Source organism: Lineus longissimus, chromosome 18 (assembly GCF_910592395.1).
Source record: "Lineus longissimus chromosome 18, tnLinLong1.2, whole genome shotgun sequence".
Lineage (NCBI taxonomy): Eukaryota > Metazoa > Nemertea > Pilidiophora > Heteronemertea > Lineidae > Lineus > Lineus longissimus.
In genome coordinates this window covers 2,417,325-2,430,017 of record NC_088325.1, presented here as the reverse complement: position 1 = coordinate 2,430,017, position 12,693 = coordinate 2,417,325, and the positions used below count along the sequence as shown (strand labels likewise).

Here is a 12,693-nt window from a genome sequence, read left to right as displayed (position 1 = left end):
ACGCATAGAGATCACTTAGCTTTTGCTTTCATTTTGAAAGTGTTGCCTTTTGGTAACACATATATATACATGTACGCATCTTCGTAAATAAATTAACGTCACTCTGATGTCACGCCTGTTTGCCATCGCATATCGCAGCCTGACACTACAGGCTGGCAAATCTCCAAGCTTCGCAATTGGTGTTGACACTATCACGAGCACGGTCCTCTAAATGCTCACAATCCAGTAGAGATCACTCCAATGAAATTCAAAAATCTGGGACCAAGAACTAACAGGGTATGAGGCGCCATGTGGGACTTTAATTGTTTCCCTAAATTATTTCAAATAATGTCATTGTTTCAAACAAAAAATGAACAAATCAGAAATTATTTCATCCAATAAAGTACGTTTTAGAAACAATTATTTTGTATTCAAACCAGCGTTTTTATTTTTTAAACCATCGGTTTATTTTCAAACCAGGAAAACATACACAAATTGTTTCCATACCATAGTAGTTCTGCAAATCCATGGTTTGGAAACCATACCAAGTTCTCCTTTTTATTATTTCAAACCATGTGGATTCGCAAAGTCATTATTTCAATGGTTTACAAACCACGAATATGTGCGTAAAACATTCTTTGCATCCCATGAAAAATTGTATACGCTACAAACTTGTGGTATGCATATAATTGTTTTACGCAGCCACGGGCGCCATGTGGGAATTTAATTATTTGCCAACATTATATGAAATAATGGCCTTATTTCAAACCATATATATTAAGTACATTTCATTCTATGAAACAAGCATATTCTTTGCATCCCATGAAAAACAGCCAAAAATCATTGTTTCATCCCATGAAAATTGTTTCATCCCATGAAAAGTTGCAGAATAATCATGGTTTGATGGTTTGCATTTTCATGGTGGGCAGACGGATGCGCAGTAGACTCGTTGTTATTGGTACAAGCGACGAAGTACCATACCAGATCATTAGCGTACGGTATGTGTATGTATGTAGGCATGACGTCATGTTCAGGTCAACTGCACATGAAGGCAAGACAGATGGTTATATCACTCTTAAGTCTTAAGATAGAATCGCCTTTTGGTGGTGCACGTTGGTGTACTTCGTTTATATTGTGCAAGTGAACTACATCATATGCGTGCATATAGCAGCATGTAGGCCTACACAGTGGTCACCGCTGCGCCATCCAATGTATTAAGAGACCAGAGGCCGACTTCAAGAGGGGTTCATATTGCCATCACCTAGGAGGGCCCTTGGGCCTCCTGTATATGTAGTATAGGCCTAGGCCTACCATACCTGACCTGGTACCATACCAGGCAATGCATAGCCAGGGCGTCCACAATGATAAACCTATTCTCGGAAAACCGAGACGGTGCAGACTGTCTACCGACAAGCTGAAAAACCATTGAACAACTCACCATGGGCACACTAGCACTCGCAGTTGCCGTTGTTTCACTTTCACGCTGCCCGGTTTGCTGTAGCAGCGGCATAAGAGCGGCAGCAACAGCCTGCTGTGCCATTCGAATGACATTCTCCTCCATTTTCGAAAAGCGTGCGAACCAAATAATTGCGAACCTCGTTCGCATGGACGGCTTCGTCGCTTGTACCAATAACAACGAGTCTACTGCGCATCCGTCTGCCCACCATGAAAATGCAAACCATCAAACCATGATTATTCTGCAACTTTTCATGGGATGAAACAATTTTCATGGGATGAAACAATGATTTTTGGCTGTTTTTCATGGGATGCAAAGAATATGCTTGTTTCATAGAATGAAATGTACTTAATATATATGGTTTGAAATAAGGCCATTATTTCATATAATGTTGGCAAATAATTAAATTCCCACATGGCGCCCGTGGCTGCGTAAAACAATTATATGCATACCACAAGTTTGTAGCGTATACAATTTTTCATGGGATGCAAAGAATGTTTTACGCACATATTCGTGGTTTGTAAACCATTGAAATAATGACTTTGCGAATCCACATGGTTTGAAATAATAAAAAGGAGAACTTGGTATGGTTTCCAAACCATGGATTTGCAGAACTACTATGGTATGGAAACAATTTGTGTATGTTTTCCTGGTTTGAAAATAAACCGATGGTTTAAAAAATAAAAACGCTGGTTTGAATACAAAATAATTGTTTCTAAAACGTACTTTATTGGATGAAATAATTTCTGATTTGTTCATTTTTTTGTTTGAAACAATGACATTATTTGAAATAATTTAGGGAAACAATTAAAGTCCCACATGGCGCCTCATAACAGGGAGGCTCAATGTCATTATACACATTTATCCTCAAGAAAACACCCCACTCACACCCGGTTACATAAAGGTCATTCAAAGATACAGTGGTGAGAATACATATTATCAAACAGCATGGCACAATCATTACATCATCACAATACACGTAGAAATACAAGTGCAAAGCAAAGGGAGTTTGACCCGAAAACAGCATGGCAGAACAAAGAACTTGAATGGCAGCTTGCAAGACTCTAAAAAGGGAGAAATTCGGTTTTGTAATTTTCGGAATATTGGAGTGATATACGCGAGTATAACGCTACAATATCTTAGGCAAATTTGATACGAACTGGACCCTTTTGCAGACTAACTCTGTGAGCAACCACCAGTTATGAAAAGTGTTTCCATGAAAGAAAGCACGTGAGTCGACCCCCGTTAGGAAAGATACTCGATACCGATTTCTAAATACCTGTGCAATCCTGGTTCCCCAGTGATCCACTGAGCTAGTAAGCAGGAGAAATACGCAGGAGTTTTAGCTGCATGTTGAACATCCGCAGCAGAAGGTTTTTGGCATCACAACATGGTCATCACAAGTTGATCGATTCGCGTCTAATTGCGGCGTGAGTCAATTTGATCAAATAAAGTGGTGCTGCCATTTAAATAGCAGCATGCAAATAAGATGCTTACCCACAATGCATTGCGAAAACGAACTTTGTACAAACTCTATAAAACCAGAGTAAAGGTGGTTGACGACTCGGATAAAACACTCTATAAAAGTTTCCTAACTACATACAAGGTTATAGAAATATGCTCAATACATCCTACAATTGATATTACCCGAGGTACCTGGCTTTTAATAACATAATCTATCTATTATGTGCTGAATTCATCTTTACTCCCAAAAACATGAGTGAGAACTTCCAGGAGATTACAACTGGAGTAGCAAACTTTCAACCAATCAAAACGCTCCAAATGGTCAGAACCAATTGATATCTAAAATGTGTAAACAAAGATGGTTCTCACAATGTTAGCATAACAAGTTGAATGAAAACTATACTTTCAGGCATGATCATCACACACAAAACTACTGGATCATACATAAAAACCTGGGGAAGTCAGGGGTAGTGTTGTCATTAGAAACGAAGATGATCTTGATGAACAAAAACCCTGGTCGTTTCAATACCACAGCCATCACAACCACGAACGAACACGGCCATGTTCCTCCTTTAAAATTATAAATCGACCTCGATCAATTGTTCCGGACTCAGCTGACTGAAATCTAAATACTGTATCGTTTCCATTGGCTCTAGATGTGCATATGGTGACTCTTTAACGTGAGACGCATTGTCACTCGAGCGAGTTGGAGTCAAATTTTCGGCTCCATCGACTTGTCTCGAATCACACTTGACCTTGCTTCGGTTTGGCGGTCCCTGTGAGAGGATTGGTAAGTCGTTATATGTGTATATTGACTCTGGCCTCCTTTGCATGAGTTCGTACTGGACGGTATACTCAGGATCCGCCCAATTCACCTTGGGAGCAGGAATCGTGTTCTGACCTAAAACACATTTATGTAGCTTCAAGGTGTAATTTTGCACATAGTCGTAAGCAGCCTCGTCCTTATCTGAGGACGCAGGCGCATCCCCAAGGACTCCGTGTTCTTGAACGTGGTGCCCCGTAATCCTGGGCTCTGCGGGGTTTTGGCCGGCCGCGCTTTCGGGCTGAGAAGCATAACTTTCGTACTCATCACTCCCCATATCGTCATTTACAGAAATATTTCCGGGGGTTGTGAATACAACCCTCGTATCATCGTAATCTGCAGTGTCATTTGCGGGTTGTCTACTCTGCCTCTTTCTCCGACGTACCAGTGCACGTTTCCTACGGAAGTAAAAAACATTTTTACTAGATCTGACATATTTCCTTTGGCGGGTCGATTGCACATACCGACGCCATCGTTTATAAGGTAAAGTCGGTATTACCCGCCATGCTTTAGGCCATATTACGCCTGCGGTGCCGAGTTATCTTTAGAACGGGAACTCCTTGGGGAAACTCCGCTTTAAATTAACTAAAATCAAAAGCAGATATCACAGCTGACGAGCTTCCAAGAGGGTGGTACAGCCTCGGGACAGCCGGACTTAGGAATCAATTAATCAATTAATGCATTAGTTCAATATATCTAAAGGCCACTCACCTTGGTCATATTGTTGGAGAGAATAGTGATGGAAAAAACCTTGAAAATGCCATCAACGTTTTGTATTCTAGAGTAAATACTTTGGTTGCTCAATTTGGACATTGCCACTCAGTAACAAAATACAAGTTATTCAAATCATTCGCAATGGCACTATATATTACCCCCAGAAAACTTGATCGATTCTGCGTCGCCTGGAGGACATGTGTCAGGAAATTATATAATGTGTCCTATTTGACACACTCTAATCTGCTCCCACTCATCTGTGAAGACCTACCCCCAGAACTGCAACTCCATACGCGCTTCTTAAAATTCATTGGTGGGATAGCAAGAAGCACTAACCCATTGCTAAGAATTACTGGTCAGTTGGCCCTTAAGGGTAGTAATTCACAGGTCGCTAACAACATCAATACCGTGTGGGCAAAAGCGGGTGTTACAAAATATGATGTTACACAGATTTCTATAAATAAAACTGTTTTTTTAAATGATGCAACAGTCATTCTAAGAGACAAGGCAAATGTCATCAGAGATATGATAAGTTCGAGAGACAATAGAGACCGCAATTTCTTTAATCTTGATGAGATTAATACTATATTAAATGATTTATGTGTAAACTAAATTTTACAGACACCTGAGACTGAATAATTTGTTGATGGCCAATATAATATCTGTATAAACAAGTTCAATTGAGTATCACTGGTAATTAGTTGTGGCATTTGCTGCCTGTTTCTAACTTGTTTTTAAAATGTTCTTCCATCTATTTATTTTTCTCACTGCACAATACAGCACTGCACTCTGTTGAATTTACTATTATGTACGATTAAATAAATAAATAAATAAATAAAGCCTTTTTACTGTAACGAGTACACTACATGTTTTAGGCATCACGCATTCATCGGAAAACGTCCAGACCGACGTGCTATATATTATTATTTACTGAGATTTGCAACCACTTTAAAAATACCGTCTGCTTGAGGGGAACGACATACGCCTCGTACAGTAATATTTGAATCACAACCGTGACCACGGGGTCACCAGTATGGACACTTTTTGCCTCCGTCGTTAACCGCGAAGACCTATTGTACAGCTGGTTAGATTCCTTGACCCTAGGTGGTACTTGCGTATCTGGCAAATGCCCTTTATGTAGCGAACATACCGTTATACCCACAGGCTTTTGTATCCGACTTTATTTATAGATAGCTTACCATAGAACAATTGCCACACCGACGCTGGCTATAGCTACAATGACTGCAGCTCTGACTCCGACTCCAACCAGACCGCTAACATCAACAACACCTGTGAAGGAAAAACGATATGTAAGAAATTTTATGTTAACTATAGGATTGCAGCAAAAAACGATCCTACGATGTATGTCTTCTTACGAGTGGTTTTGTAACACATTGCGTACGTGCATTCCAGCATTCATAGTTCTCTATCTGCTACCGAAACGTTGGGGACGAAAAAGCCGATCAAGGTACGTGACGTAACTGACGATCGCGACCTTTGTCAAAAAGAATTTTTATGTTGGTGCAATGGGAAAAATTCACTTTAACGGGAGACATCTTGAAAATGGCCCGCCTGAGATGGGAGTGGTCGGATATCGATTTTTCTTAGACGCACCAAGTTTTGAGCGTGTCATATTGACTGCTTTTTGGCAAGAAAAACAGCTTCCTTTGGCCACACGTTTCCACTTCGTCTCTCGTCCAAACAACCAATATTAAGCGAGGTGTGTGCAAAAATAGACACTAGGGTCGGCCCCTGAACGTGTTCAAATCTTCCGAACTCATTCAGACCTTTTCCGCATGTTTAATTTACAGCTTTCCTCCATATTTCACAGCGTGTTTCGGTTGGGTAACATTGACTATACCCAGCTTCGTGGGGAATCCACCCACAGCTCAATAGAACTCACCTGCTTTGATAAGCCTAAACTTGAAGACCTTCACTTGAAATATACTCGTTTTCACAGAACACATGTAGTTCCCATAATCGGAGGATTTGACGTTTCTGATTATCAACTTGCTCGACCTGGGCCCAGAAATAATTTCATATTTTCGCGATGAGTTCAACAGTATGTCGTCATCTTTGGACCAGTTGTAACCGGTTGTGTCCGGAGTCGGATTGGCGATGATGAACAGTTCGAATGATGCCTCCTTGCCCATCTCGCCTACCACGTCATACTTCATTTTCACATCTGGGTCTATCCCAGGAGAATCTGTGGGTGAAAAGAAAGTGTTCAGCGGGCAATGCATGATGCACTGCACAATCGGAAACCCTAATCTGAGACCCGATCTTGGATTCTTTTTCTGGAAATTTCCCCATCCACTGGTTACAATGGTTTTAATCCACTGGAATTGGAAGTATCCGGTTGCGTTTTTTCTGGCCCATCCTGTATAATGGGCTAGGTAGACTGCTGACAATTCCGCTATCCAGGCGGCGATGTCTTACAGCGTCATAAACGGTTGCAAAACATTGGGGTTGATGATAGTGATTGCCCTGCTAACCTTTTGATGAGACAGATGATGGGAAATCAGGCCAAGTTGGCTTTGTTTGGAGACAATCGACCGTGTATTTGTCTAGGCCTGAATTTACTGCGAGGTATGCTGCAAATACACCAAACGACCGAGAATACACAAAATAATACTCACAGTATACAACAAAATCCTGTTCAATGCTTGTCAAAGATCCAGCATCATTTTTCGCGACACAGACATATTTCCCGGCATCACTCTTCTTGACGGGCGAGAAAAGCAGGGCACCACGTTCAATGGTCCCTGGTGACACAGTGTCGCCATTTTTAGTCCACGTGTACGTTACTGGTTTCGTGACGCTTCCATTTTCGGCATTGCAGGTGAACTTTGCAGTTTTTCCAACTTTGACTGGCGATGGATTTGTGACTGTCGGGCCTGGAATCAAGGAAAGAGACAGTAGTCGGCATTTGGGCGGCATATCAACATCTTCATCATTCCTACTAGAGCCAAATAGAAAGCGTAAGAGGGTGGTTTCAGCAAATCGACCCCCGTGAAAGCTGGCTCGTGGGGGGGGTCGATGTCACGGAGATTTGGCCTGATAGCCCTTTTATATGAGAGGAGAACAATGGGAAATGAGGCCAAGGTGCCGGCTGGCTAAAGACAGTAGGCCGCGTATTGGGCCAGGCCTGAATTATTTTTTAACTGAAGTAAGGGCAAATTTGAGTGCTGCTTTGATATGATAAGTGTTGTTTTTAACTTACCTAAAACAGTCAATTCAAGCTTACGTGATCGAGCCCAGTTGATATTGACAACGGCTTGACAGTACCACAACCCTCGGTCCGAAATTCGAACATTACTTAATTGAAAAATGTGATTATAGTTATCATCACTCGAATCACATTTAGTGTTTGTTAATCTTGATTTATACTCCTTTGCAACAACAGAACAATTGTTCGACAAATGTATTGTTTCTTCCCTATCATGTGCGAACATGTACCACCCAAGAACACTGCCGGCTCCACCCGACACAGTACAGTTGAGCGTTATCGTTTCGCCGAGGCGTGGTCGTGAATTACTTAGGGTATTCGTTACCACCATCAACCCGAGAGCACCTGAAATTAGATCAGAAACACGATATGTTCCCCTTGCAACACAGGCAAATACAATACCACATCTTTAAAGGGGGACGCCGTTCGTAATTACTGGTGGTCCAGGAAAATTAATAGGGAGTTTCCGCATCGCTTTCGATTACGATTACGATTACGATTTCAAAGTCGTAATCGTAATACTCTAAAAACCGGCATGAACCAGAAATTTTGTTTCCGCATTCACACCAACGACTTGGTGTACTGTAGTATAGGCCCTATACTCTGCTCTCATGCTCTGGCAGCACTTTTCTCGGCGCTAAAACATGATCAAAATCGCCGTTGATCAAATTAAATGCAGTTCCTATGTTTGACAGATATGTTCTAAAGTATTCTTCAATGAATATTTCACCTTGAATTTGATATGTATATATAGCGTGGAAAATAGGCTTGTCGCTAATCCATGTAATCGTTTTTCGACTAACGAAGATCAGCCGGAATCCTCGTAAGAACGAGACGAAATTACCATCGACGATTTCGCTGGGGACGACGTAGCACCAAAAATCGATGACGTCAAACACAAATCGTAATCGTAATCGTAATCGTAAGCGATGCGGAAACTCGCTAATATGTCGTTGGGCCGATTCACAATGCCGTAGCGCAGTTATTATGCATACATAGTTATTCTAGTATGCCAACAAATTTTCATATTTAGTACCTACTGAATTCGTACGTTGTTCGAAAATGCTCGCAAAATATGACTTACCTCCAAACTTGAAAAGTAAAAGTGTCACGAGTGGTATGATTGCCATTGAGACTGCGATCAAATGTCTACATGGCTCGGCGTTAACTTCGAACATAGAGTAATAAGCGTACACAATATCCACCCTGATATCGAATATAATTTTTCTCTACTCCAATTGAAGTCCGTTTAAACGTGATGACTCCTGGTGGTATGGCATAAAGTTTCGTTGAACCCGATGCCTCTTGGCCGATGTGACATAGATTTTCGTTGAACGCGATGATTCTTGGTGGTATGGCTTAAATGTTCGTTGAACCCGCTGACTCCTGGTGGTATGGAATAAAGCTTTGTTGAACTCGATGGCTCCTGGCGGTATGGAATAAAGCTTTGTTGAACTCGATGACTCCTGGCGGTATGGAATAAAGCTTCGTTGATCCAGATGAACTTTAGCGATATAGGATAGCTTTTCGTTGAACGCGCTGATTCTTGGTGGTATGGCTTAAATGTTGTAACTAGATGTCACCAGATTGCCCTCCTCGTGATGAGACCGGCTGCCTGGTAAAACCCGCCGATCGTGAACATTGCAAATGGTCAGATTAAATCTGTATGGTCTATTGAACAATGCTTTCCGTGATAGAAATCAAATATGAGATGATGAGATGATGTGATGTTTGATTGGACTGGCGAATGATATATTGTTTCAAGGAATTGTTTATAATTATGTATATACTCTCAACTCGTGATCACTTATTATATATAATTTCCATACTTGCCACAGAATGGACATGATAGATGAGCAATAATTCCGACAATTTCAAAGCATATGTAACTATTTATTATCTGATTATAGCAATGAGCATTATCTATGTATCAAATTGGCCAATCAATGAGTACATGTACATTGTAAGGTATGGAATCGTACATATATCATATGATAAATAACACTTGATACAGCGCCCTTTCAACTGAGAAGTGACCAAAGTTCAAAAGTGCTTGACAAAAGAGTCACCTCTTTATCATGAAATCACCGTTTTAGAAATAGTCAAACATTGAAGTGTCGTTCAATGAGGAATGTCTTGATGAGTAAGGTTTTGAAACTTTCGATATTATTGGCAGTTCCTAAGCCTATCGGCAGAGCGTTCCACATTCGGGGGACGAGTGACACAAATGCCCTTCTATCGAATGGTATCCGCCGAAATCATGGTTCCACTTACTCATGCAGATAGAACAAGGGCGGTTCATGTTATATGTTATAGATCTTGCCACGCTCAGAGCCCTGTAAGTACCAGTTATGCTGTACATTCTATGTATATACATTTTTCCGATTTGAAAAAAAATCAATGCTGGAATTTTTTTCAAACTTTCTAGGAGCATAGTCTTGACAGCTTTATGATTTTAAACATTTCGAATGACGCTAACATACTTGTGTTATTGATATTTTTCGGCGTTATGTGAGAATTTGAGACGATATGCAGCCATGTTTTACTGCCTGCAAGACAAAGTTATTCCACCTGTGGAAAATCAAGAAAAGGAGTGCCTTCAAAAAAGTCAAATATCATGGTTACAAAAAAAACAACTAACATTCCACGTCGTTATTCAAGCATGACAGTGCCTTTTTAGCACCTTATATAGTTCCCCCATGATCACACCAGTCATCTCGGCCCTTCGGTAATGAATTAATTACTGTGATGATAACCGCATTTTCAAAACTGTTGTGTAAAAGCATGCAACGCCAGACATTAGAATAGGCCAACTCGAAAGAGATAGACTAATTACCAAATGTCAATGGCTGCAATGATCATGTGCTTCAGCGGGACGGCAAGTCGCCAAATGAACAATGTAACAACAGACGAATCACGCATAGAGATCACTTAGGTTTTGCTTTCATTTCGAAAGTGTTGCCTTTTGGTAACAAATATATATATACATGCATATATCTTCGTAAATAAATTAACGTCACTCTGAGGTCAAGCCTGTTTGCGTTCGCATATCGCAGCCTGACACTACAGGCTGGCAAATCTCCAAGCTTCGCAATTGGTGTTGACACTATCACGAGCACGGTCCTCTAAATGCGCACAATCCAGTAGAGATCACTCCAATGAAATTCAAAAGTCTGGGCCCAAGAACTAACAGCGAGACTCAATGTCATTATACACATTTATACAGTGGTGAGAATACATATTATCAAACAGCATGGCACAATCATTACATCATCACAATACACGTAGAGATACAAGTGCAAAGCAAAGGGAGTTTGACCCGAAAACAGCATGGCAGAACAAAGAACTTGAATGGCAGCTTGCAAGACTCTAAAAAGTAAGAAATTTGGTTTTGTAATTTTCGGAATATTGGAGTGATATACGCGAGTATAACGCTACAAGATCTTAGGCAAATTTGATACGAACTGGGCCCTTTTGCAGACTAACTCTGTGAGCAACCACCAGTTATGAAAAGTGTTTCCATGAAAGAAAGCACGTGAGTCGACCCCCATTAGGAAAGATACTCGATACCGATTTCTAAATACCTGTGCAATCCTGGTTCCCCAGTGATCCACTGAGCTAGTAAGCAGGAGAAATACGCAGGAGTTTTAGCTGCATGTTGAACATCCGCAGCAGAAGGTTTTTGGCATCACAGCATGGTCATTAAGTTGATGGATTCGCGTTTAATCGCGGCGTGAGTCAATTTGATCAAATAAAGTGGTGCTGCCATTTAAATAGCAGCATGCAAATAAGATGCTTACCCACAATGCATTGCGAAAACGAACTTTGTACAAACTCTATAAAACCAGAGTAAAGGTGGTTGAAAGACTCGGATAAAACACTCTATAAAAGTTTCCTAACTACATACAAGGTTATAGAAATATGCTCAATACATCCTACAATTGATATTACCCAAGGTACCTGGCTTTTAATAACATAATCTATCTATTATGTGCTGAATTCATCTTTACTCCCAAAAACATGAGTGAGAACTTCCAGGAAATTACAACTGGAGTAGCAAACTTTCAACCAATCAAAACGCTCCAAATGGTCAGAACCAATTGATATCTAAAATGTGTAAACAAAGATGGTTCTCACAATGTTAGCATAACAAGTTGAATGAAAACTATACTTTCAGGCATGATCATCACACACAAAACTACTGGATCATACATAAAAACCTGGGGAAGTCAGGGGTAGTGTTGTCATTAGAAACGAAGATGATCTTGATGAACAAAAACCCTGGTCGTTTCAATACCACAGCCATCACAACCACGAACGAACACGGCCATGTTCCTCCTTTAAAATTATAAATCGACCTCGATCAATTGTTCCGGACTCAGCTGACTGAAATCTAAATACTGTATCGTTTCCATTGGCTCTAGATGTGCATATGGTGACTCTTTAACGTGAGACGCATTGTCACTCGAGCGAGTTGGAGTCAAATTTTCGGCTCCATCGACTTGTCTCGAATCAAACTTGGCCTTGCTTCGGTCTGGCGGTCCCTGTGAGAGGATTGGTAAGTCGTTATATGTGTATATTGACTCTGGCCTCCTTTGCATGAGTTCGTACTGGACGGTATACTCCGGATCCGCCCAATTCACCTTAGGAGCAGGAATCGTGTTCTGACCTAAAACACATTCATGTAGCTTCAAGGTGTAATTTTGCACATAGTCGTAAGCAGCCTCGTCCTCATCTGAGGTCGCAGGCACATCCCCAAGGACTCCATGTTCTGGAACGTGGTGCCCCGTAATCCTGGGCTCTGCGGGGTTTTGGCCGGCCGCGCTTTCGGGGTGAGAAGCAGAACTTTCGTACTCATCACCTCCGATATCGTCATATACAGAAATATCTCCGGGTGTTGTGAATACAACCCTCGTATCATCGTAATCTGCAGTGTCATTTGCGGGTTGTCTACTCTGCCTCTTTCTCTGACGTACCAGTGCACGTTTCCTACGGAAGTAAAAACAGTTTTACTAGATCTGACAAATT

The 12,693-nt window shown here is 41.1% G+C and overlaps 1 protein-coding gene across 1 annotated transcript; it reads right to left on the bottom strand.

Annotated features, from left to right (window-relative positions):
- Nucleotides 1-2,306: 2,306 nt before the first annotated feature.
- On the bottom strand, nt 2,307-7,376 carry LOC135502605 (neural cell adhesion molecule 1-B-like). Its single transcript, XM_064795555.1, has 4 exons — nt 7,076-7,376; nt 6,340-6,642; nt 5,636-5,726; nt 2,307-4,120 (listed from the first exon to the last, which is right to left on the bottom strand). The coding sequence occupies exons 1-4, from the start codon at nt 7,374-7,376 to the stop codon at nt 3,478-3,480; spliced, it is 1,338 nt and encodes a 445-aa protein (XP_064651625.1). The 3' UTR covers nt 2,307-3,477.
- Nucleotides 7,377-12,693: the final 5,317 nt, after the last annotated feature.

Excerpts from the sequence above, each read along its gene's own strand:
- LOC135502605 (XM_064795555.1), bottom strand. The coding sequence starts at position 7,376 with ATGCCGCCCAAATGCCGACTACTGTCTCTTTCCTTGATTCCAGGCCCG. Across the intron at positions 6,643-7,075 it reads ACAGGATTTTGTTGTATACT|ATTCTCCTGGGATAGACCCA; the intron begins GTGAGTATTATT and ends TTTCACCCACAG. Across the intron at positions 5,727-6,339 it reads GTTTAGGCTTATCAAAGCAG|GTGTTGTTGATGTTAGCGGT; the intron begins GTGAGTTCTATT and ends TTTCCTTCACAG.